The 26,109-nt window shown below is 43.7% G+C and overlaps 2 protein-coding genes across 2 annotated transcripts in view; both read left to right on the forward strand.

Moving 5' to 3' along the window:
• The first annotated feature begins 3,993 nt into the window (after positions 1–3,993).
• NUDT19 (nudix hydrolase 19) lies at positions 3,994–7,773 on the forward strand. The gene is made up of 3 exons (XM_009902764.2): positions 3,994–4,689; positions 5,978–6,185; positions 7,236–7,773. Exons 1-3 carry the CDS (start codon positions 3,994–3,996, stop codon positions 7,460–7,462), a joined length of 1,131 nt encoding a protein of 376 aa, XP_009901066.2. The 3' UTR covers positions 7,463–7,773.
• Positions 7,774–11,950: 4,177 nt separating this feature from the next.
• TDRD12 (tudor domain containing 12) overlaps positions 11,951–26,109 on the forward strand; it is a 28,283-nt gene continuing 14,124 nt past the window's right edge. The window contains exons 1-15 of the mRNA XM_054170295.1: positions 11,951–11,971; positions 13,078–13,236; positions 13,538–13,674; positions 15,006–15,125; positions 16,148–16,203; positions 16,640–16,725; positions 18,058–18,259; positions 19,010–19,074; positions 19,840–19,898; positions 20,624–20,684; positions 21,959–22,063; positions 22,434–22,619; positions 23,276–23,426; positions 24,833–24,960; positions 25,362–25,553. Coding sequence (XP_054026270.1) covers positions 11,951–11,971; positions 13,078–13,236; positions 13,538–13,674; positions 15,006–15,125; positions 16,148–16,203; positions 16,640–16,725; positions 18,058–18,259; positions 19,010–19,074; positions 19,840–19,898; positions 20,624–20,684; positions 21,959–22,063; positions 22,434–22,619; positions 23,276–23,426; positions 24,833–24,960; positions 25,362–25,553 — 1,728 coding nt within the window. The remainder of the gene's footprint in view (positions 11,972–13,077; positions 13,237–13,537; positions 13,675–15,005; positions 15,126–16,147; positions 16,204–16,639; positions 16,726–18,057; positions 18,260–19,009; positions 19,075–19,839; positions 19,899–20,623; positions 20,685–21,958; positions 22,064–22,433; positions 22,620–23,275; positions 23,427–24,832; positions 24,961–25,361; positions 25,554–26,109) is intronic.

Genomic DNA, 26,109 nt, shown 5'->3' on the forward strand with positions numbered 1-26,109 from the left:
ACTCTTGACCCTCTTACTGAGTGTCACACACATCTCTGGCCAGTTCTTGCTATGAGGAGCCTTTTTTCCACACGAGTAGCCCTCAAAGCACAATGATGGAGCCCACCTGCACGTAGAATGCCATTGTGCTGGAACACTTGCATCACAGCAGTGGGATACTCTGGTATGCTTGGGTTAGGACTGGCAATCCTGAGTAATAGATGTTCTCTGATTTTACATTCTTTCTGAAACCATTCAACGTTACACAGATTTTAAGTACAAGTGAGATGAGCTCTGCATTTTAGCAGAATATATTGAAGAAAGAAGTGAGCTAAATTGGAGATTTAAAATTAAACATGCTTTATAGACAACTTTAAATCTAGTATGGCTTTAAGGCATTTTACATATTTATTTGAGCAGTCTCCAGCTATAGGTTTGAGAGAGCAGATACATACACACAGCACTTAACTTTTGCCTTTCTTAACAGGAAACTGGAAAGGGGCAAAACATGCCTTTGCACCCTTGATCTCTGCTCACACTTTCTGAGTGGTCATCTTTAGCACCTCCTGTCACATCCAGCCCTGATACCTGGGTCAGTTAAAGACTCTCATACGCCTGGAATTTTGCACAAGATGACTTCAGCTTTGCCATGAAAAGATATTGAACAACTCTTTGTTAGACAATACTGAAAGGAAGTTTAAACATTGCTATCAGTAGGGTGAACATGCTGACCCTTGGGTAAGGAATGTCATCCCACTTAGGGAAAAGAGGTGCCTTACATACCCCAGGACTCTGTAGAAAAATGAAGCGACTGGAGAAGATTGTTTGCCTTAACTTGCACATGGCTGGTTTTGATCCCAAAGGACTGCTTCAGATGCTGAGCACAGTCATGAACAAAGCTATAACCACACAAGTAGGTCTCCGCTGACAGTCCTGGTATTCTGCATGTGTTTGAGGTTGCAAACAGCAGTGAGTAAGCCAGCCACAAATTCCATTCCCCGTGCAAGAACAGCTATCAAATTTGGTCTGCAAAACTTAACACCAGTGAAACCAGAGGGATTATTTTCCAAAACATTCCTGCTAGACACCCTAGCACTTGTGAGACTTTAGACTGCATTAGGTTAAAAAAACCAACCAAACCAACCAAACCAAACCCACTCAATTTAGAAACTTACACTACTAATACAAGCTGGCCTATTGTCCATTACCAACTTTTCCATAGCTGTTCTGAAGTAATGTTCCAGGCATACCAGGCCCTTCATTTTCACCATAGGAAGAGTTTTGTATGTGTACTACTATTACAAGTGCTTTGCAGATGACACTGTTCATTACTGGTACATCAGCACTTTCTACTTAAAATGCCTCTATGCTGAAATGATCTGACACAACAGACCCTAAATATTTTTGACCAGCCATCAAGCTCACTGGATGTTAAATCCTTTAAAACCTCAGTAGTTTATTATGTCACCACTAAAGTAGCTTTTAGGCAAAGCACATAACTAGCAAGAGCACGAAAGGCAAACAAATACCAGATGAACATCGTGACTTTGGGTTCAAGCTACTTTCTACTAGGAAGCAGGCACGCTGGTATAGTTTATGCCAACATTGCCTAAGAGGGGAATCACTGATGAACAATAATGATTCAACTAGCATGAAAAAGGACGCTAGTTACAAGACGCCCTGGTTTTGCTTGTGTATTTGGTTGTGAGGGGTTAAAAAAGGGAGAAACAGGAGAGATTTGCGTGTCATCTGGGTATTCCACAGCTGTTGTTGTGCCCGGTTTAGTGTCATCAGCTGGCTGGCTGACCTGCTCTCTTTTGACTGCAGCCTGACTGGACCGTTTGTCGGTCGTCATATTCTGGCCTCCCACAGCTTCAACTGCCTCTAGACATTTCCCTACAGGGAGCCACATCTCACAGGCATTAAGTACGTGCTCAAAATCAAAAGGAGAAGCTGCTGGCGGCATGTGCAGGTACCTGCGTATTGGCCAAAAGGATTATGAACAGGAGGAGGATTCTTCATGTTACAGTAACAGTCTTACAAAATTTATCGACCTTGCATAGGCTTTCTTCTGCTTAAACTCCAAGGGAAATCAGAACAGCCCAAGATTAAGTTCAGGAATCCAAGCGTTACATCAACAAAAGAAAAAGTTCCCTAACATGAAATGTCTGTTCAAAGGACTTCTGAAAGTTCTTCTATATTGCCTGGTTATAATTTTTTTTCAGGTAACAAGGTACTTAAAAGCCTTAAAATATAAAAGCTCTGCAATAAAAAAATAATTAAAGTTCTACATACTCCTCCCCTCTGAAGTCTACTAGAACAAGTTCAAACCACTCAGAGTATGACACGTTCAATTACAGAACAAAAAAAGGGTTTTGTTGTCAACATGCCTTGATGTCGTTATAAATGACTGAGCCAATTAAAGTCGATTGAATATAGTTTTAATTCGAAAAGAGCAATAAGAGACATGCAAAACAGCGCTGGGTGCTCAATGCACACTAATCACTTTCTAACTATCCTTTAAATATTCTACTCTTAATACATATGCATATAAAGGTGGGTTTATTTAAATTAGTTTGTCCTTCTGGTGGTCTTTCAACGACGTAATCCTCTAGTCAGCACAGCCGGTGGATTGCGTGCTAAGTCCTTGTGTTTTTATCTTTTTAGCTCTGTTGTCACAATCAACGTCCTTCCCAGTGTGAGAAATGAACTCACTGCTGAAATTTATAACCAGCTTATTATAAAGTAAAGGGAACACAGCGCTGGGCGCAGAGCGAGTTTGCTAGAGGCGCACCTTAACAACATGAGTTGAACTTATATAGACGGCAAACATACACATTAATAGATTAAAACGTACATATTCATATGTTCCCCAGCATGCTCCCACCCCTCTCCATCAGGACTCAGACAAAACTGCACTTTTGACCTGGCCAATCTTTAGACCTGTTGGCGCTTCAACTTTCTCTCCCAATGCCCCACACAATACAGACTATCACAAACCAATCAGCCCAACGATCGAACCCCACGGTCCCCAGTAATTCCCCTTGCGAAAGCCAAGTATTAAAAACAATTTCTCACGCCAGGCAGGGATGGGTTTTCACATGGGTTCTGTTGATTCTCACAACTGTCCCTTGTGTTCACGTCCTCTGTAGCAATTTCTCTTCCTTTCTCATCCTTGAACAACTTATTATTTCATAATACTTCAACTGTTAGCTGTTAATTGCTAACATTTCACTAGGGCGTTAGTATACGTATATTAAAACAAAATCAATAAACAACAGGTTATAATAAAACCTAAAATCTTACTCTATACTAAAACAAGTCAAATTAATCATAAACAACCGATTATAATAAAGCCTAAAAATAATCTCACTCTAGTTACATATGTAAGTTCCCAGTGTCTGATCCCTTGTTTCATCATTCATGCTCCTGCTTTTGCTTTAATAAAAATCATCTGACTGACAGGAATTATCATTCCATTTATCACAATGTGAATGAGACCAGGAGGTGCCCGAGGCCAGCTGGTGGCTCAGCAGCAGCATTGCAAACCGGCTCCTTGGTTCCTGACCCCTTGCTGATTCCTGGGGCTACAACCGCAGCAGCCTGCGGGAGACCTTGGGGAGCAAGCTCACCCAACATTTACACCTTGGCATGTTGTTTAAACAGTGCTACGAAACCTCGGGAAGCGCAAGCTGCTCCATACCGTAGTTTTTCAAGTAAATTCAAAGCCATCGCCTCTTTTCTCTCTTCTCTCAGCCCTTCGGCCTGTGCCTGTAAACTCTCTGTATTTTCTTAAACCTCTGAGGACACTGCTTACCGGCTTAGGGCTGCTCAGGGCCGAGGCCTCCATCGCACCGCGGCTCAGGGCGAGCTCAGCGCTCACCCGGCGGTAGACGCGCGGCCTTTCCCGCCCGCTGCCCGCGGTTGCCGTGGCTCCTCCGGGCGCCCAGGCGGCGCTGGCGGCCGGGACGCTCCGCGGCAGGGCCGCGGCCGCTGCCTCCTCCACCCTTTAAGATGAACTCAGGGTTGCGGTACTGGAGGGAAGCGGCTACGGTGCTGCTGGCGGTGGGCACGCCGGGGCGGTTGTCGCGCTCCCCGCTAGGCCCTTTTGACTATGAGCTGCTGCTGCTGCAGCGGAGCTCTCGCAGCGGCTTCATGCCCAACGCTCACGTCTTCCCGGGCGGCTTGGTGGAGGCGGCGGATTTCTCCGCGGACTGGCTGCGGCTGCTGCCCGCCGCGCCTCGCTGCGGGCTGGGCCTCATCAGGCCGCCGCCTCTCGGCAGCACCCGCTCCCCGCTCTTCGCCACCGACCGGCAGCAGCTGGGCTCCCCGGTGCCGGGGGAAGTCGCCTTCCGCATCTGCGCTATTAGGGAAACTTTCGAGGAGGCGGGAATCCTGCTGCTGGTGCAGGGGCACGGCCCGGCGGCGGGCGACGGGCCGGCTGCCCCTCTGCCGGCGGAGCGCTTGCCCCCGGCCGCGGAGCTGGACGAGTGGCGGCGCCGGGTGCAGGAGGACCCGGTGTGCTTCTTGCAGCTCTGCCGACACCTGGGCTGCGTGCCCAACATCTGGGCGCTGCAGGAGTGGAGCAACTGGCTGACCCCCGTGGGCAGGGCCGGAGACCGGCGCTACGACACGGCTTTCTACCTGTGCTGCCTGCAGCAGCGGCCGCCCCACACCTCGCAGGACCGCCGAGAGGTGACAGCCTTCCTGGTAAGAGCGCCCTCGGCGCTCCGAGGGAGCTTCTTCTGCCCCATGCCGCCCTCCTCCTCACCGCTCCGGCCTGCTGCCAGTACAGACTCCGGTACTCCGGTTCCCGCCGAGCAAAGGTCCCACTGTCCATCAGTCCCAGTAACGCTCCGTAAGACGTGAGCAAAAGTTAGTTCTTGCCCTCACGCCAGACTTTGTCCATCTCCTTCAGTCACCAGCTGCCGCTACCCGCCTTCAACAACGCAGCTGACTTTCTTGAGAGGCCTTTTACACGAACTTGGAGGACACAGGACAGTATCACGTCTGATCGTTTCCACCTTGAATTACTCTAGCTTTCAAAGGTGGATGACAAGTAATCACTCATTATGCATTAATTCGGGCACTATCAATGTGATGGTATCGTTATACCCTTAACATCCAGCATGCTTGGAGACATGCATGTGGCATGTATGGAATCTTCCAGGGCTGCAAGAGCTGCTAGTGATTTTTGTCTTCTGTATTTTTGTCTTGGAGTATTTTAAGTAACATAAACTTGTTGAAAGGATTCATGGAATCACCCAGTGCCGGGCTGGAAGGGACACAGGCATCACAAGGATCTGGTCCAGCCTTTCTAGGTGATAGTGTAGTGGAAATGAGCTGGCCCTGCACCCTGCCAAGATGAGTCTTCAAAACTGACCAATGCTGGGGAACCCACTGCTTCCCTTGGGAGATGATTCTAACGCCTAACATGTTCTTCTAGAGCCCAATGGGAATCTTTCCTTGGGGTAAAACCGTAAAAAACATTATTAAGAAATACCTTAAAGACAGCTCAGAGTCGGGGGCATTATGGTTGTGAAGTTCTTCAAGAATCCTGAAAAGTTTGAAAGCAAGGTAGTAGATGAGAATAAAGAATCCTGACAGTTCTGTAAAAGTTCACCTAACAATTTTAGTATTATTGATGTTTAGATCTTGCTATAAAAATCTAAAAGAGGTTACCTGAGTTATCTTCAGAAGAGCTCATGTTTGGCCATTTTGTTTGAAAAAGCAGAAATGCATGCATAGCTGCGTGTTCATGCTCTGAAACAACACCTACAGGAAGCAGATGTTTAGAGGTTCTCTTTAATTCTTGAAGCACCAGTAGCAACCTCTGGTAACTGAGTTCACAGAGTTTAAGGCTTTCTGTTGGTTTCAGGAGACTTTTAATCAAAGTCTTCTAGTCTGTAAAGACTTCCTTGCTTATGGCTTCTGAAGTTAGTGGTACTTTCCATATGCTGATGAAACTATTATTTCAAGGCCTGTTTTCTTCTTGCAGTGGTCATCACCTGCAGAAGCCATTGAATGCTTTAAATCTCAAGAAATATGGATTGCTCCACCTCAGTTCTATGAGTTGTGCAGGCTGTGCAACTTCTCCTCACTATCTCAGTTACACAAGTTCAGCTCCCAACGAGCTCTAGAGGGATGTGAACGTTGGATGCCTGTGATCTTAAATGCTGCAGATGGCTACATTCAGCTATTGCCAGGTCAGAAAACAAATTAAGGTTCTGTCAAATATATAAAAGCTGGGGAATTGCTACATGTGCAGGCCACGTGACGTGAACTGTCTGTAGCTGTAGGGAAAAGACTCTTAAAAGTCAAGTTACTGCCTGCTTTTTTATTGTTTGGCTTCCTTCTTTGATACAGTTGATAATGGCTACTGAATCAGCAGAGTTACTTCTGTGCTTAAAATCTCATTGTCTAAGTTGGTTGCTGTTAATACGTTAATGAAGACATGCTCACATTTCAGCTGTTCTTTAATCTGAAGGATCTATTGTAACTCCCATTTGGTCCTTTGCAGTGGGAATTCTCATATGCTTCAGTTAACCATGTGCCTCCATAAGCACAAGTGTATCAAGCACTGCTGCAAGCATCAGGCTTCACAAATGTAGTGGCAGGGCAGTGACCTAAAAAGAAGCACTAATTAATTTTCCCCTCTACATTTTCTCCTATTTAAGTGTCTCACAATTATGTGTGTATTTGTCTTTTCTTCAAAAGCTGCATGTAGTCTTTACTTCCTGCTTCTTCAGTTTGCTTTTGTCTTTTAAGTTTGTTTCTTAATTATTTTTGTTTGTTCCAGGTAGCCTTTAGTATACTAGCAGCCTTTCAGAAGAAGAACATATATTTATACAGCAAGATACTTGTTTCCTTCAACAAAACAGAACAAGCAGTTTCTATACTCAGTCCTACTGTAGCCTGTCTTTATACAGTTGGAAAATACTTCTTTTGTCCTCTCTCTGCCTATTAGATAAGCTCACATCTGACCAGGCTATGATTACAGTATATCAGGAGCACTGCAGTATTCAAGTCCATGCCTGGAATGCACTCTGCAGCATCACTGGCAAATACATCAGAAATTTATGGCTGTATCTTTAAATCTGAAGATGTTAGAGGCAGTTTACATTTGTATTGTGAAAAGCTTTCCCACCAAGTTTCGTGTCCCAATCAATATTATGAAATTGCTTCTGTTGTTTGATCAGAAGGCTGAAAAGTAAGGCAGGCAGTATATAACTGAAACTTTTTCTTTGTGTCTCCAGGAGATGAGTTATATCCAGAAAACCCAGATTACACAGGAGAAAAGAAAATACTCATGTCAACAGATAAGAAGATTGAAGATCTCATGAAAGAGGGTAGTGTATTCCACAGGATAGTAATAAAAAAACCCAACAATCTTGCTGTCCATGTTAATATTCAAGCAAAACATAAACATTTGAATCCATTGATGATAAACTCTGATTGTGTGGATGGTAATAGCAGATTATAATATCTGTGTGATTTAAAGCTAGAATGATTTTAATTTCCTCCTTGGTTTGGATTTTCGGGTGGTTAGTCAGTTTTGTCTTCTTCGTGCAGTAAGTGGAATAAATCAAGCAGTGATGCAACTTCTTGTTAATCTGGAAGAATAATGAATGAAGACTTCAGATCAGCCAGTAAAGTTGTTCAGAAAGCTTTGTTTCAGCCACTGTTCTGTGTTTCAAGTAAAATCTTCTGCAGTACTTTAATTACATTGAATTGGTTTGCAGCATTCATTTGGACTGGAAAGAAAAATGTATGTCTTTGTGTTTTCTCTGAACACACACACACACAGAGTCTTCTTGGTTTTGCAGACCTTGTCAAATTTGTATACCTGTGCTAAACATGGATCACATGAAGCAGTATATGATGTATACTGTATATTATGCACTCTAGTGCCTCCTTCAGAATATTCTCCTTAACTCCTCTGAACATGAAAACAATATAAAAATTAGAATGGAGTAGAAGCAGCAAAGAAAGTACCCCGTGGTGTTCTCTTGCATGATTATTAGCTTCTTAAGATTAACACAGGCCACTGTACTATTAGGAAGACAAGAGGGGAAGGCATGCTTATAATCATATTTATGGTATCTATAGGAAAAAAATATCTTGGCTTCCAAATAATCCGGTTACTTATTCATAATGAGTGATTGAGGAATTGAGATTTGTACTGCTAGCTCTCCAGGGGCTTTAATCCACTAGTTCCTTAAACAATTTAAGCTTCACACTCCTAAAATTCAGGCGTTTAATTTTACTGTTCAGCCAGCTCATATCCCTTGAGATCACGAATTCAAATATACAAACCAGCATATATGAGAAAATACACCCACCCCACCCCCCAAAAAAAGCAACTATGTAATGTCCAATTGCTTTGGTTTTGCTATATAGCCTTTCATAGTAACCGAAGAGCTTCCTTGATGATTTGTTGTTGTTCTATAGCTTATAGTTGTTCTACCATTTTATTTTTGTGGTAGAAAATAACTAATAGAAGAAAATATTTTTAGAAAATAAATTATTCAGTAACTTACATAGATGTTAGATTGTTACAGACGTTTTTAGACACCTGTGTGATGTTGGAGAGCAAAATGCTCGAGTAGGGGGAGTGTGAAGGACAAAGGACAAAAAAGTAACCCAAAAACAACCCCCAAATGCAGCATTTTACATAAAATGTTATGACAATTGCTTATGTGAGCATAAAATTGCTTAGAATATGCATAAATACCTTTTAGTATTAATAATCTCGGGGATTAAAGCTGTAGCATCTGCCCAGAGCTTTATTTCCCAGTCGTGTTTCGCCTCCTCTTGGACTGGAACCTCTGCAGCCTTGTGCAAAAGCAAATCGGGGTCTTCACTAAATCAGGCCTTTACGTTTTGGTTTTTTCAATGCCTGCACAAAAATAGTGAGAAAAAGAGGGAGGAATGCAGTGTTTCCAGCTAGAGAGATGTGACAGTAAACTTTTGTAAGCCCTAACTGCTCTGTGCTGCTTCCAGCAGCTGCTTTCTTATGGTGGCTGTTTAAGCAGCGCAGCTGAGCTCCAACAGGGCAGAGCCGGGTGCTCTTTCTTCCCAGCTGTCCAGCATCACACGCCTGTCAAGGCCAGGCTTTGCTCAGACTCTGGCCGCCGGGCCAAACTCGTGCCGCAGCGACCGCGGCTGTCACCGGCCGGCGGTGCGGGACGGCCCCGCCTCGGGCTCACGGCGCCACAGGCAGGAGCCCAGACCGCCGCCTTCCAGCTGCTGACTGCCCCCATGCATGCCACTTTCCGTGTGCAGCCTGAGGCAGCACCGCTGCTGCGCGGCGTGTCCGGCCCCTCGGGGCAGGGCGCACAGAGAGGAGAGGCGCTGACTGACAGACCGCTGTCCCTGGCGCGCCCCCGCCGTGCACCGACACGGAGCGGACCGCGCCGCCCCCGCCCAGCCACCCCTCTGGACGCGTGCCGCGGCGCACGCGCAGCACGCTCCGCGCCGGGGCGTCGTAGCGCCCGGCGGGGTTTAAGCGGCGAGACTGGGAGGCGGAGAGCGGCTGCCGGTGATGGTGAGCCAGCCTCATGGGTTTCTTCTTGTGGGGACGGGCGCGGAGGGAAGCTAGCCAGCCAGCGGCAGGGGTTCCTAGCAGGCTTTTACCACTGAGAAAGTGTGGTCTAGACGGTCAGGTAGTGGGGTGGCTGTGAGCTGGTTGAAGGAACGACGTCAGAGAGTTGTGGTTAGTGGGAGGGAGTCTAGTTGGAAGACTATACCTAGTGCAGTACCTCAGGGTCGGCGCTGGGAACAATACTAGTCAATATATTCATCAGTGACATGGGTGAGGGCACAGAAGACCTCGTCAGCGAGTTTGGTGATGACACAAAACTGGGAGGGATCGCTGACACCCCCTGAACCGTGAATGGGCTGGAGAGTCAGGCAGGAAGAAATGTAATTAAATTAAGTCAGGATAAGTCTTGCATCTGGAAAAGAACAACGCCATGCACCAGTGTGGGTTGGACGCTGATCTGTTGGAGAGCAGCTCTGGGACCTGTGGGTCATGGTAGACAGAAGGATGACCATGAGCCAGCCATGTGGCTTGCATTTAAAAAGGTTAAGGGCGTCCTAGGGTGGATTAGGAGTGGTGAGTAGGTCCAGAGAGGTTCTCTTGCCTTTCTATTCTGCCCTGGTGAGGCCACATCAGGAGCATCGTGTTCAGTTCCGGGTCCCTCAGTTCAAGAAAGGCCTTGGAACCTCTTGCAAGAGTCCATCACAGAGCCACAAAGCTGCTGCAGGCAGTGGAACGTCTCCGTGTGAGGACAGGCTGAGGGAAATGTCTCTTCAGCTGGGCTTAGAGGAGCCTGAGGGCTGCCCTCATTCCTGTTGATAAAGATGTGAGGGCAGTGTTGGGAGGAGGGGGCCAGTCTCTGCTCAAGCATGTCTAGTGATAGGGCAAGAAGCATCGGGGGCAAGCTGGAGCAGAGGAGCTCCCATGGGGGCATAAGGAGAAACTTTTTCTTTACAACAGGCTGCCCAAAGAACTTGTGGAGTCTCCTCTGGAGACATTCAAAACCTGCCTGGATGTGTGCCTCTCTGAGCTACCTGAGGTGATCCGGAGGGGTTGGACTCACTCTTTTGAGATCCCTTCCAGTCACTAAGGTTCTGTGGTTCTATGTACTTTCATTGTGCAGTGCCGCTTGGTCGTGGATGTTTTAGATGAAGTGTGGCTGTGAGGGAAGGAGTGAGTTGGTGGTTTTGTCTAAGAGTGTTTGCACCAGTCTTGTGCTGCTGAAGAAGCCTTTTACATTCTCTGGAAGCAGTTAGGAGTGAGGGGTTAAGCGATCTCTTCCGTCTTTACAAAGCGAGTATCCTTTGTGTTAGGTGTGGGATTTGAGCAAACCTTGTGTTCTTAGTTCTCAGAGTGGGTGTGTTGTTACTAGGAATATATTAGGGGAACTAGCCTTTTAAGGGGATGTGCTTTATCCCTGGTACTTTGATAAAGCTTTTTACACTTCTCAGACTGGGAGATAGTAAAGGTCTGCCTAAGGCAGCGTTAAGTATCAGATGTTGCTATGGTATGTTGTAGTGCAGTGTTAGAGAGTAGGGTGTGATCTGGATGGTGTGCTTGTGTTGTAGGATATTGGGCAAGGCTTCTAAAATAGTTTCAGCTGGTTCACTGTAGTGTTAAACTAGGAATGATTATTGCCACCTGTTAGCAAGGTGTGTTGCTGGCTGGTGTAGCTGTGTTGTTTCTGACCTAGCGCTGATTTGTTCAGCACTAGCTTTAGAAGTGGAAGGCCCATGGATTGACTTTCCTCCTCTGGAAAATTTTACTAGGCACTGACTTCCAGTGTGACTTCTTTTAAGCTAAACACTGCAATGGTGTGCTGATTTGTGCCAAAATGAAAGGCAAGTTACTTCAGTCTGTAGGTAGATTATTACTCCATTGTAATTCCTAGATATTATCCAGACCATTGCAGATGAATGTAAGGTGAAATACCAGTACAAATCCCAGTTATGTTAAAATTGTCTGTTAAGGTTGGGACTCTTGTGTTAGTCTGTTGGGCTTTTTAACTATGTAAGCATTTTCCTTTGGAGTTTCTGCCCCTTTGGTCGTATGGATTGTAGCAGCTCTTCTCTTTGATCTGCCTTTTTCTCTTTGACCTTTAGATGTAAGATAAGCAGCTATATACAGTAAGTAGGTTAAAGATAACAGGTGTGTTTTGGTGTAAAAATTGACATGGCTGTGTGTAAACAGACAGCAATGGCAAGTCTTTATCAGGCCTTAACAGTGCTATTTTAAGAAGGCTGCTTTCTTGTGTGTGAATCAGTTGCCTAGACCAGTACTCTTGAGACAGCAAACAAACATAGGCTTGCTTTAGGTATGCTTAATGTGTGCTCTTTAAATATGGTTCAGAACAAATGACAGCTTTAAAAATGATTCATCAAATGTTTGTTGTTCTTTTACAGTAGTGTTGAAGAAGACTAGCTGAGAGACATGGAGGTCTTGTTATTAGAGGTATATTGGTGTTTTCTAAAGTCTGAAGAACTGCTGTTTGTTTCAGTGTGACTCTCTAAGTCAGATATAGAAATAAAATGATGCCTCTGTATTTCCATTCAGCAGCACATCCTTTTGTGTTTGGGGTTATGTATGGATAGTATAGATTTTAACATTTCTTTTAGGTGATTTAATCTCAAAAGGTCATCAGGGACGCAGCTAAAATCTAAAATTGAAGATGTGCAGTGTTTAGTGTAGTACAGGAGTAGATTCTACCAGACTCCACACAGATAGTGGAAGAAATGCTATCCCTGGGTACAGCCAGGGCAGTTGACCAAGGAATAATCTATTACCATATGATGCTGTGCTCTGCAAAAAAAAGCTGTGAGGAAGTCAGGTGTAAGTTTGATAAAGGCTGGGAATGGCTATACACCTGCCTGCTAATGGGAAACAGCAAATGCAGTCTTCCTTTTGCTTTGTTTGCATGTGCAGCTTTTGCTTTACCTGTTCAGCTATTTTTATATCAACCCATGAGTTTTCTCACACCCAATTCCCTTACCCCCTCAGTATGAGGGAGCAGCTGTGGGGTGTTAGCTGTCTAGGGGCATTCACCCACAACGACTGAGAACCCAGATCAGCTGAAAGACAGATACAAAGGTTTACAAAGGCTGAGCAGCAAGCTGTGATCCCATTTTAAAGAAACTGACCATTTCGTAGCTACTCTGAGCATGAAGAAAAGACCATTGGTGGAGCTTGTGTTTTGGAGGTTTATACTTTCTTCCTCAGGACAATATGGAAGTAAAAAGCTTGATGGATTTTCACTTTACTGTTTGGTTTAGCTAGCTTTTTTTTAGCCAATACTGCTGCCTTTTATACTATCTGTGCCATTAATTACACTGCTGCAAAAAGTTGTAAATTGAGAAGTCATGTAGTGAATTAATAGTCTGAAGTTGAAAGACCTTTTACTTATTGACATTCTGTATGCTCAGTGTTGGTCGCCATAGTTTTTAAGGTGTCATGTTTTTCAGTTTTATGTTTATGGTTGCTGCTCAGATGTTCTTAAAAACTTGCTATAATTTTAGCAGAAGCTAATAGTATTTGTTACTGTTATCTACTCCCTGCCCCAGACTGAAGACCCAGATTGCTTCTGGGTTGCTATGAAAGGATGTGGACCTTGCATAGTTCATGAAGCAGAATATGAAAGCTTGCATGCTGAAATGAATCTATTCTATGGCAAGTCTCAAGGTACAGATGAAGTAAAACCAGTAGCAATAGAAGAAGGCCAGGTAAAATCATTGCTGCATTGTGCAAATAGAATTCATTTATTTGCATTGGTATGAGGGTGAGAGATCCAAGATGTGCATTAGTTTTGTTTTCTTGTCAGTAGTGTGTTACATAGTGAAGCAGATCATGGCATCTGTATGCATTGTAGCTGCTTGTCTGTGAACTTCATAATGACGTGAGCCACAGTGCATTTTAAGTAGAAAGCTGAAGGCTGTGTAGTGGGTACGGTGTGCTTGCCTCTAAAAACCTGAGTGTGATTCAGTCCATGCACAGGAATCTGCTGTCTTGTTCGTTCTTTTCCAGGTTTGTGTGGTTTTCAGTGAGGACCTCAAATGCTGGTGCAGAGCGGCTGTTAAGTCAATCATCTCCTGTACAGATGATTATCAAACAAAATGTTTCCTTGTGGATTATGCCAAATACCTTTTTGTGAAATCAAAGGAGTAAGTGTTTGGGGTTCTGTCAGTCACTGAAATGCATTTGTTTATGTATACAAGTACTGTTGAGATTGACAGTGACAAGGGCTTGGTTTAATTGGGGTGTGGGTGGGGTCCGCAAGGAACTGCTAGCACTGCGGTAGGCTCTTGCAAGTGTGATGCAAACTGTGCCTTGTGAATTTTTGAAGACATAACGTATGGGGTTTTAAAGATTTGAAGTAGAAATCTGTTCTGTCATGACTGAAATGCATAAATGCTGGTTAACGTTATTTATATGTATTTTTCTCTCTTATTAAGTGTTTATGTACTAAAGTAAAACTATAACCACTGAAGGTATTCACAAAGCATCCATGGAAGCAGAACTTCACTTGCTGAACCAGCATTTGACATTCAGGCACAGATCTGTGGGATTCTAGTGGTTTACTAGCTGCTTTAATTTACTAAGAGATGGCAGTCTGTCTTGGCATGGTGGGAAAAAAAGCTTAAGTTTTCACAGATGCTGAGTTTTAAGAAAACTGCTATGAAACTTATTCTCTCTAAAGTGTTAAAAACTGTATTCTAAAATACATTCCACCTCTTAGCCAGACTCTAATAAATCATGCAGCTTTGAGTACAAAGTGCTTCACCCATTCTTTCCTTCTTTTTTGTGGTGGTCCCCAGAGTTAAGAAGGGTTCTTTGAAACACTTTAAAACATTAACTGATGTTCTTAAATTCAATGTTGCTGTATTGGAAAACAACTTGACAGTGCTCTGAGTTTAAAAATATGTTCAACCAGAGGTAAAGTTGTAACTTACTGGTTTTTATTGTAACATAAAAAAATTGAACAAAAAATGATAAATAGGTCTTAAGCAGCAAGACACATATATATATATATAGCTGCTTTTAAGTCTCTGCTAAACCAGGTGTAAAGATTAAGACTGATATCTTTATAAAGAACAAATTCTTTGTAGGAAGATAAGTTCAAATGCAGATTAGGGTATTTATTAGATTTCCTTCTTTGCTGATGTTTATCTGAGCTGGTTTCTCATACAGAAGTAATAACTGCAAAATGGAGGAGGCAGTACCAGCTGATACATGTGGTAATACGAGGGGTAAATATCATGAGAACACTTGAAACTGTACTGATGAAGGATCAGAAAGATTTTGAGTAAACAGCAAGTGTATTCATACCTGGAGTGAATCTGGGGACGGACTGTGCCTGGTAGCACAGTGGTTCCAAGGTCTTTCATAGTGGGAGCTGAACTTCTGGAAGAGCTGTGTCAGATGTTGGGTAATGGAAAGATGAGTATGAAGCCAGTCAGTTCTGGATAATGAAATGTTCTGCTTTGTTTTTAAGCATTCGACTTGTGCAGGAAGCCTTTATTCAGATCCCTTATAGAGCAAAAAAGTGTAGGCTGTATGGCGTGAAGCCTATGACATTGTGTATCAGCTTTTATGAAGATACTGCAAAAATGAGGTAAGTAGACTTTAATAATTGCATTTCATTCATAAAATTTAAGTGTGAGGTTTTGTTGCAGAAATTTATTTCAGAAGAGATTGTTTCAGGATGTACTTGGGAAAGAGATCTGGAAACCCCTTTATTTCAAAGGAGCAGTCCTTAAGTGGAACTGCTTCCTTAAGGAGTCTTCCTTAATTTTAAAACCTTTGGAAGTTGAGGCAAGTTTCTGGCAGTTCTTGCTCCTTGTCTATCATCCCCAAGCTGTGTTTCTTAATTCCTAGCCCATGACCTTCTTTACTAATCTATCCTTATGTGATGCTTCTTAAAGATGCTTCTCTTCCTTCTGCAGTCCTAGTTTAGATGTGGCTTTATTTTTCTTTATTCTATACTTGCTTACAAATTATTTTTTGATTCCTGCTTTGCTTTTTAATGACAGCTTTGAATTTGAATAAGGTTTTCTCTGGGATCTGATAGTAAACCTAAATGCTTTTGCATCCTGGAGTTCCGTGATGCTACGTCAAAGATCCTCTCGGCTTGAGAGGACCTGGTTAGATCACTGGGGAATGTGGCTCCGCAGCAAGGAAGCTACATTTTTGTCACTAAATGATACTATTCAAACATGGTCAAACAGTTTTGTCTTGTCTTTTTTCACAGAAGGTGATAGAGTGAAGTTTTTCTGCTACTGCCTTTTCAGTGCCTTTTGGTGGTGTTTGAGCACTTGTTCAAAATTGCTTAATACCTCTGTAAGGTTTTGCAAGTGAATTGTTGCCCTTACTAGTCCTGATTCATTTCTAACCGTCATATTTTGTGTTGGATGTAAGCCCTTGACTAAACAATACCCAGTAATTTTTGTATTAGCTCATTTTATTAATGAGCTGGAGCAATATGAAGACCGAAGTTACACTCCAAGTAGTCAGGCTCTGTGGATGTGTTCAGTGCACTTCTTAAGGCTGGGCATCACTTGTAGATGCAACCAGAGCTTTTTCCACTGTCGCTGCTTTGTGTTTTGATGATGCAACTAGCTGTGTTTATCTCCCTAGACCAGCCAACAGATGGGATAGTGCTGCTATTGAATGTTTTCAAAGCCTTCTCAAAGGTAAATAAAACAACCTGCCAGAAGGAGCATTGGCACTTTGTGAAAAATAAACTGCTAGTATGTGTTTTCATGTGTTTGGTTATATTTAAGCGTGCTGTGCATTGAAGAGAAAGGAGTGGCACAAGAGTGGGGGTTTTTGTATGGACTGAGGCAAAAATATTTGTGAAGCCACACCTTGAGTACTGTGGGCTTCCATGCCATGTAAGTTTTGATAGCTGACAAGATGATATGACTCTTGGATAGGCTAAAGGTAATACTCATGTAGTTCTTGACCAGTGGAGCCTTTCTGTGTGATTAGCTTAAATTTTTGTGTCAGCATCACACCTGCATTTTTTTGTATCTTTCTACGGAGATGGCAAGATCTGGCTTAGCAGTTTATCCTTGGTAACTGGATAAGGCCTTCAGCTTTTGTTCTTCTATTTATTCCTATGTTTAGCAGCCACTGAAGTGAAAGTCCAGTTATGTGCTGTAGAAGATAGCACATACCATGTTTTTCTTTATGTGACCATAAAAGATGAAAAGGTAAGCTAGTGTCATACCTACAAATCAGTTCTTCATAAGTTACAAGTTTGCAATTAGTTTGAGACTAAAAAGCATTCCTTGAAAGTAAGTTCTGTACTATCTGTGAGATGCAGTAGAAGCTACATCATTAACTTACTAGGGGTTTTGTTTGATATTTCTGTGGCTTGTGAATTTCTGGAAGAATTCCAAGAGGGAGAAATCTCATTTTTCTTTGTGAACTCTTTTGGAAGCTATTGATGAGCAAGTGAAGTCCAGAAAGTACTTCAGGTGGATAACTGAATTTAGTTTACTTTTGCACTTTGGCGGTATCATACTTAAAAATGTTTCAGTAGGCCAGTTGCTTAGTAGTATGAAAGTCAATGTAAGTTCACACTTGCTTTTTGCACTAAACTGGTTCCAGACCTTTGAAAACAAAAACAGTTCTATTTGCTAAGCTGTGCAACTTGTGCTAAACCTCTGCTGTAGCTACTGTCAGACTAAACCACCTGTGTGGTAGATACAAATAGATTGGTTTGGGTACTGCTTCAGCAGGGAGTATTCTACCAAGCTCTTGATGATGGAGCTGTGGTCTTTGCTGTGAATAATAACTCTGAAGCTGCAAAGTAATCTGAATATCTCAACTCGGAATCTAAATTGGCAGTAGCATCACTGATTTCTCAGCTAGGGAAGGCCAATGGCAGCCTGGGCTGCATCCAAGGTGGCGTGGCCAGCAAATGAATAGAGGAGGTTCTGCCACTTTGCTCTGCTAAGACCTCACCTGGAGGGCTGTGTCCAGCTCTGGAGCCCTCAGTACAGGAAGGACATGGACCTGGTGGAGTGGGCCCAGAGGAGAGCCATGAAAATGACCAAGGGGTTGGAGCACCTCTGCTCTGAGGACAGGCTGAGGGAGCTGGGGGTGTTCAGCCTGGAGAAGAGAAGGCTCTGGGGAGATAGTCAAGGTGAGGCTGGAGAAGGCTCTGGGCAACCTGATCTAGTTGAGGATGCCTCTGCTTACTGCAGAGGGGCTTGGACTAGATGACCATTGGAGGTCCCTTCCAACCCAGACCATTCTGTGATTCTATGAAGTTTGATACTATTTTGGTGCACACTGAATGCAAAAGTAATAAACCATTTTGGCTTAGTAGCAGGGGTGGTTTTATTGTGTTAGGGCTCATTGGAAAAAGTCAAATACAGAATTGCAGGTGGAAGCACAACAACCCCTGTTTTGAGAGCAATAGGGAAGATGTGACTGTGTTCTGTACTGGGGAGCTGGTGTTCTCAGGAAGCATTGGCTGGTGCTGTGTCTCACTGTGGAGCCGATAGCTGATTGGTGCTTGTCAACCCTTTTTTCAGGTGTGCATTAATGATCATCTTGTCATAAATAACTTTGCTGCGTTTAAGGAAGCTATGGAGGAGAATACAAGGAGTTCTGCAGATCATCAGGAGAACCAAACATCATTAAATGCTGACTGTATTCCAGTGAAAATTGTTCATCCTGCGCTTGCTTTCAGGCCAGCGGTGTTACAGGAGAAGTTACCAACAAATCCTGACATAGGTAAGGATCAGGTGTTGGAAGCAGTCATATGCATAATGCATCCTGTGTCCTTAACCTGGATAGGTTAAACATGAATCTACTGCTTCAGTTGGAATCAAACAATTATATCAAAGGGTGTCCTTGTAACAAACAACAGTTGTTTATCAGGCTTTACAAAGAACAAATCGTCAGATGCAGGAATCCTGTAAGGTGTTCTGGAAGGCTTGGGGGTAAGTTAGAGTCACTGAGGGGGTTGTCAGGCATTGGACCAGAGAAGTGGTTTTGGGCATTGCCTAGAGAAGTGGTTGAGTCTTCCGTCTAGAAGACATGTACTTGTGGTGCTTAGAGTGTGGTATAGTAGTGGACTTGTTAGGGTTGGGTTGATGTTTGGATTCTTAAAGGTCTTTTCCAGCCTACACAAGTCTATGTTTCGTTGGTATGCCTAATAACATTGGCTGTCATTGAAAATACTTGTGCCATCTGTCAGTGATGCTTTACTCTCCAGTTTGGTGGGATTTATTTGCACAGAGGGAGTTCATAACCATGAGTTGTTTTATTTGTAGTTGTGCAAGTCTGTCTTAATTTTGAAAGCATGCAGCTTTCCATCCTTCATCTTTGGTCCACTTGGTCCATCTGTGTTTTGGTTCTTCTTGTCATTAGGAAAGTATATATGCAACTGAAGTCAGTTGCAACCCACTGTAAACAAAAACACTGCTTTCCTTATGCCTTCAAGTAATCACAAATGGTTCTGTGTTTTGCTTATCTTTCTAGATCTTATCTTTCTCGCAGAGACACGCCAAAGGTTAAGCACAGATCTAAATGGAAATACTGCATTTGTAAGTGTTATCTTTTGTATTAAGTTGTTGCAGATTAACTACATTAAACACGAGCAGGACAGGTTAGCAATGCGGTCATAGTGTAGATTGGTACTGATGTAGAGCAGGGTTAACTTTCCTACACTGTCAGCTGGCTTCCCTTTACCAACCACCTGAGCGGTACAGGTCTGGCAGTGCCATGCCTGTTGATTGCTGTGACTGATGATGAGTGATAGAAAATTCCCTGTTCTGAACCAGAAGTCTTTGGGGTAACTCTGGATCCAGTGCCCACTGCTGGTTACTCTCCTGAGGATTTGCAGTGGTATTCAGCTTCAGTTCATGTGCACTGTCCTGAAGTGTGCAGCTGGGCAACCTTTGTTCTTCCTCCTGTTTATGGTATGCAGGCTTTTCAGGACTCCTTAAAATTCCGTTTTAACAATTAATGTCTTTAAAGACTAACCAGGGTGTGTTCCTGCTAGCTCAGGTCCCCAGCTGCAGCGAGAGTTTGAGAGGTGACTGTCAACTAACCTCTGGGTTTTGTGGGTGATGTTCTTGTCACATGCTTGCTTTTTAGTAAGCAAGTGTTCTGTAGCAAGTTAGGCAGGTTTTTGACATTGTTATATCAAAACTGTTGCCTTTTTTGTGCTAGGGCCCACTAAATATTTTGGAGCATTTTTGAGTTGGGTAGAAAACCACTTTCAACTTCATAGACTGAAGAGAATGTTTTGAAAATGGTGCTCTTGAACAGTACTTTAGTGCTAAGAATACTTTGCCTTTTCACAATAGACTGTCGAAGCAATTCCCGGGTTGCCTCTCAAGGAGGATCCAGCGGTTCACGCAGATGGGTATGGTGCAGTGTGGTAAATGTTTTAAATGGTTATATAATTGGGAGATGTAGCATGTTTCCAGTGTAGCAGATAGGGTAGAGGGTAAGAGAAGGTGCATGTACATGTGCTGGGGGAAGAAGGGGATTTGAAGCTGATGATGCTTATCCAGACGGGCAAAAATAGGAGCTCTTTCTAAAGAATAGCTAGACAGCACAGGGAAGTTTTCTGCTGAGCATGCTGAGTTGTTTTTAATTTTATTCTTCATGTGATTGGTAAGTTTTCAAATGTAATGAAGTACAATTATGAATTGATTTCTGGAGTGTTTTCTTACTATGCCGTGTGTCAGGTAATGTGTATGTAACAAAGACAAGGAGCGTTGTTTTCAATTCAGTTTCTAGCTGATGCAAAGAGAGAAGGTTGAAAACCATGAAACAGTAGAAGAAACCCACAGCCCAGCCTGATTTTTCCTCAAGTTGAGGAACCATCAATTATCTCTGTTTAAAAAAAACCAACCAAACAAAATTCTTAGGATCGTTTTCAGATGATTAAAAGCTAACACTGAGTTTTACTGTCATAATGGTATTTTTGGATGTCATCTTCCATGGTCCAAGGTTTTCCTCCTTGTCACAGGTAACACATCAGGAATACTTTGCAAGTGAATTACTGCCAGCATTTCTCAATTGTCAAAACCTACATTTTAACCTTTGCATTTGTGTTGGAGTTAATGTTTGTGCATTTCTCAGGCTTCATCAGCTCCTGAATTCCGATCCTCTGAAGACACACAGAACTGAAAATTGCAAACAGGTATTTCAAGCATTAACTTTGATTTAGCTTCTCTTGTGCAAATGTACTGTGTGCATGTGGAAGGTTTTGGTAGTGTAGGGGCTGCAGCAGTGGCCTTTCTGGAAGGAGGGCCAGAGTTCATAGAAGCATAGAATCAACCAGGTTGATTCTATGGCACTTGGTGCCATGATCTAGTCGTGAGGTCTACCGAGACAGGTTGGACTTGATGATCCTTGGGGTCTCTTCCAACCTTAGTGATACTGTGAAGAGACCTCCAAGATCATTCAATCCAACCTATCACCCAGCCCTATCCAGTCAACCAGACCATGGCACCAAGTGCCTCATCCTGTCTTTTCTCAAAGATCTCCAGGGACAGTGACTCTACCACCTCCCTCTGGAGCCTCCTCTTTTCCAGGCTGAACTACAGTAACTCTTGCTGTCTGTTGTCATAGCAGAGGTGCTGCAGCCATCTGATCATCTGGCTCTCCTCTGGACTTGCTCCAATAAGTCCATGTCTGTCCTGTGCTGAGGGTCCCAGAGCTGAACCCATTACTCCAGGTGGGGTCCATGAGAGCAGAGGGCCTGCTAGCCATGCATTTTTTGATGCAACCCAGGATGCAATTGTCTTTCTGGGCTGCAGGCATATGCTGCTGGCTCATACTCAGTCTTTCACCTGCCAGTATTGCCAAGTCCTCTGCAGGCCTGCCCTCAAGCTGAACATCCACCAGCCTATGTTTATGTTTTGGGATTGCCCCAACCCAGGTGCAGGGCTTTGCACTTGGCCTTAAAGAGCTTCACACTCGCCCACCCATCAAGACGCTTCTGGATGGCATCCCTTCCCTCCAGTGTGTTGACCACACCACACAGCTTGGTGTCTTCTGCAGACTTGTTGAGGGTACCTCAGTCCCACTGTCTACATGACCAGCGAAGATGCTAAATGGCACTGGTCCCAATATTGGCCCTGGAGGAATGTCACTCATCTCTGGTTTCCACTTGGACATCAAGCCATTGACCACAACTCTTGAGTGTGACCATCCAGCCAACTCCTTATCCACCTATTGGTCATCTCTCAAATTCATCTCTCTCCAGTTTATAGGCAAGGGTGTAGTGCAAGCCACCCTTGTGGTTTCCACAAGTCCATATCAGTATGTGTGACTCATAATTAAAACGTTTATGATTTGTCTGGGGTTCATCAAAATACTGTTGGTTTTTTTTTTTGCACTAGATGCTTTTGAGTAGGCTAAAACTTTTCTTGAGTGTTGCCTTTGTCATCTGTTTTTGTCATATGGTTTCAGAATTTTCAAAAGCTCAGTGAAGAAAGGGACTTTGTATTTCTAAGCAACAAAATTGAGCCAGTGTCAGGTCTGGAAACAGCACCGCTTTTCGATGGCCTGAGAAAGGTAATGCTAACCTAATGCCTTCAGTATACAGCAGTCACCTCTTTGTACTAAATGTAGTAGTAACTCATTAGGATTGAGGAGTGTCTAGGGGTCTGTTCATGTAGTTAAATAAGTGAAGCTTCAGAGACATGCTCTAAGAATTGTAAATACAACTTCTGGTTTATTAATCGGTGCCCCAAGTCATGGAGTAAGGTTTTTAATAGCAGAATTTAACTCCTCAACCCAGAACTTCCTTCATATTGTTAGTTAAGGAGGTCTATGATGTATTTGTGGCGTATCAAACCCTTTTGAATCTCTCACTGTTGTGTTTTGTTAGTGTGTAAGCACACATTTTTCACATGGAATTCCTAATTTCTCTCTTTTTTTGTAGGAACTTACTCGGAAAAAATTTGTAGGCCCTAACTTTACAGAATCTTACTGCTGGCCACCAGCAGCCCGAGGATGTGATGTAGTTGCCATCTCCTGGCAGGGAAATGACCCTTTGATCTATATTCCACCCCTCCTTACGTGTTTGCAGTCGGAGAGTTGCTACAAAGCCTTGCCGAAGAGGGATGCTGTATGTACCTACAGAGTACTAACAGGTTCTCTGTTCAGAAGGGCAGATGTGGAGTAGTGAGCCAAAAGTGTGTGAGCTGTTTCAAGTGTGTGCCTTCAGTGTGAGCTTACTGTGTGGTGATGGTTCTTGCCGCTTTCTCTGAGCTCTCAGAGGCTCACAGGGATGGACTGCATGAATGTGGGAGTCTAAAACTTGTGAAGCAATGCTTACCACATGGTTAATGTCATACCACTTTGCTATTTCATGAAGCTTTGTTTTTAAGGTGATAGCATGTAATCATCTAATGAAAGTTTTTGAGCTGTTTTGAATACTACAATTTAATAACTTGTATTAATCACAGAACTAGAATTACTGAGTTTCAAAGTGACTTCTGGAAATTGCCTGGTACAACCCCAAATAAGACAGGATGCTGCTTCTGTTACATTTTTGAACCTTACACTGTATGTTGCTGTATGCATCCTTTCTGCCTCCAGATCACTTAGGGTGTGGTTCCTGGGATCTGTGACCTCCACGTTTAGGAGGTGCTATGATACTAAAATCTTCAGCATTTAAGTCTTTCAGGACTTGTGTTGCATATTTTGGTTTTGCCCTAAATGCTGTAGTAGTACAGTCCTTAAGATTCTGAACTCTTGTCTAACACTGTATGTGTGTTTTAGCCACTAGCACTCATCTTATGTCCTGGCTGGAAGAAGGCACAGCTTGTTTTTGAGCTGCTGAAAACATACGGGACGTGCTCCAGACAGCTTCATCCAATGTTGGTAATACTTGGGCAGAACAAGGAAGCTGGAAGTGTGAAAATCCAAGGATGTAAGAACACTTCATATCTTCCTGATTATGCTTGGAAACAGTTGTAGGCTGCTTTAGTCTCAGGAAATTGTGAAAGAAGAATCCTAGAATCACAGAGGTTGTAAGGGACCCCTGGAGATACCTAGTCCAACCCCCTTGCTAACACCAGGTATGCCTAGATCAGGTCACACAGGAACGCATCCAGGCAGGTTTTGAAAGCCTCCAGAGAAGGAGATACCCACAACCTCTCTGGGCAGCCTGCTCCAGGGCAGCAGCACCCTCACCACAAAGAAATTTCTCCTTAAGTTCAAGTGAACCTCCCTGTGTTCTAGTTTGCACTTATTGCTCCTATCACTGGCCACCACCGAGAGAGCCCAGCCCCATGCTAAACACCTCCACTCTTTAGGGATTTATATGCATTGACAAGATCCCCTTCTGAGGTCTTCTCTTTTCCAAGTTAGGATGTCCCAGGTCTCTACAGCCTCCCTTCAGGAGGGGACTGGAGTGCATCTCTTATCCTTGTGAGCTCATTTGGACTCTCCCTGGTAGTTCCCTGTCCTTGAAATGGGGGGCTCAGAATTGGAGACTCCGGTCTGGGTGTGGCCTCACCAGGGCAGAGGAGAGGGGAAGAGAAGAATCTTTCAGCCTGCTGCCTACACTCTTAATGCAGAGGACTGTTGGCCTTTTTGACCGTGAAGGTACATTGTTGGCTCCTGGTGGTCTAACCCACCAGCAGTCCCAGGTCCTTCTCCACAGAAGCCATTTTTACTTTTGAAGTTTTTTATTCTATAAAGTGGTAATTTTATTTCTTTAATGCTGTAACTCTGTAGCAATAAGCAAAGCTTCAGCAGAGATACTTCACTGTAAATGATCTGAACAGCTGCATTTTTGGCAGCTTTTTTGTCGGCTCTGTAACAGCTACTTTTGGGACAAGTTAGTGGTAGAGATTTACTGGAGCAGTGTGGACAACATGGATAACACAACCAGTGTTTTGACTCTTGCTGAGCAGCACTTGCTTGGTTTTACACTGGAACTTTTCTAAAGGCTGTCCTTGCATGTATTTAAAGAGTTGCTCGCTCTCTGGTTGTGAAGTTCTTCCCTCTGCTTCAGTTCCCTTGCTGGAAAACTCCATGGCAACTCGCTTTGTAAACTTCAGACCTTTGAGTCTTTCAAACACTCACTGAATTCTACCTACTCAGGTCTTGAAGGTATGCAGGGATGGAAGAACAGAAGCAAACTGAAGTTGTGTTGACCACAAGTCAGAAAATAGGATTCAATGTTCACTACTCCTAATAGTGACTGCTGTCTAACTTCAAGATCACACATCTGAAATTCAAACCTGGCCTTCATAAAAGAATTGTCATGTCCTGTGGTGTCATCTTAATGTCCTTCAGGGTGTAAGGTAACTGTCTGCTTCCTGCTTTCAGGTGAAGTCATCGTGACCACACCATACAGCCTCCTGAGACTGTTTGAACATCAGGGGTTGTTATTTTGTCAACTTTGCCATCTAGTTCTTGACGAGATTGAGGTGCTGTTCTCTGATGCTGCTGAGCAGGTAAATGCTCTAGACCTCCAGTTTGTGAAATGCTGGTTTGGTTGTGCATGGCTTTAACAGAGGCACATGCTCCTGTGGTAGAATTGGGAAGAAAAGAGAATAGGAAAAAACAAAATCTTACCATTCTAAGTTTGGCTGCATGAAACACTGAAAAAGTGGAGCTGTAGTAATCTCTGAGGTCAGATCTCCCCACTCTTGGTTGCGTGCACAGGTATGTGCTGTGCCTTTGCTGTGTTGTTGCTTCTTGCTCCAGAACCCACTAGAATAACAGGATGAAAGTTCACAAGGCAAGTACTTCAGTTCGGGATGTGAAACTTGTGTGTTGCTGTGGTGCTGGTTTTGTGAGTAGAAAAAAGTGTGCTGCAACAGCATAAGAGGATAGATGTGGGTTTTCTCTCTAGGTTTTTGCCATATTAGATTGTTACAAGAAAGCCTTTGGTGCTGAGAAGCAGGAGTGCTCCCCACGGCAGATCATTGCTGTTGGAACTCGCTGGCATAAACACATCGCACCATTAGCAGAGGAGTTCATGGACGACCCTTACATTGTGATAACAACAGTGGAAGAAGCTTCCATCTATGGAAATGTGCAACAGGTAAACAATTGAGGATGTCATCATTTTGTTGTGATTTTGCTGTTTGTATTGATCAAGGCCAATTTAAAAGGCTGCTGATAGTTCTTTCATCGATACTACAACACCTTCTGAGTGCGTAGTGCTACAGTTCTAACTCAGTACTGCCCAGGTGCGCCTCCCGTGTGTGAACTGAGGTGACTATTAGAAAACCTCTGTGAGTCAATCACTGGACAAGCTGTAGGTCTTTTATTTTGCTATGTAGGACAGAGGTGAAAATATTCCCTCAAGTATTTCATCATTAGTGCAAATGTCCTGGTACAACCAGGGGATCAGGCCCAGTCAGCATGGGTTAATGAAAGGCAGGTCTTGCTTGATGAGTCTGATCATATTCTATGACAAGGTAACCTGCTTACTGGATGATCCAGTGAGATCTAGGCAGGCTAGGGAGCTGGGCAAAGGCAAACCTCATGAAGCTTGGGAAGAACAATTGCATCTGGAGAGGAGCAACACCAGGCACCAGTATAGACTAGGGGTTGTCCTGCTGAAAAGCAGCCCCATGGAGAAAGAGCTTGGAGGC

Source organism: Dryobates pubescens, chromosome 19 (genome assembly GCF_014839835.1).
Source record: "Dryobates pubescens isolate bDryPub1 chromosome 19, bDryPub1.pri, whole genome shotgun sequence".
In the NCBI taxonomy this organism is placed as follows: Eukaryota; Metazoa; Chordata; class Aves; order Piciformes; family Picidae; genus Dryobates; species Dryobates pubescens.

Coding starts and splice junctions, on each gene's coding strand:
- NUDT19 (XM_009902764.2), top strand. CDS start 3,994: ATGAACTCAGGGTTGCGGTACTGGAGGGAAGCGGCTACGGTGCTGCTG. Junction 4,690..5,977: donor GAGAGGTGACAGCCTTCCTG/GTAAGAGCGCCC, acceptor TTCTTCTTGCAG/TGGTCATCACCTGCAGAAGC. Junction 6,186..7,235: donor CTACATTCAGCTATTGCCAG/GTCAGAAAACAA, acceptor TTGTGTCTCCAG/GAGATGAGTTATATCCAGAA.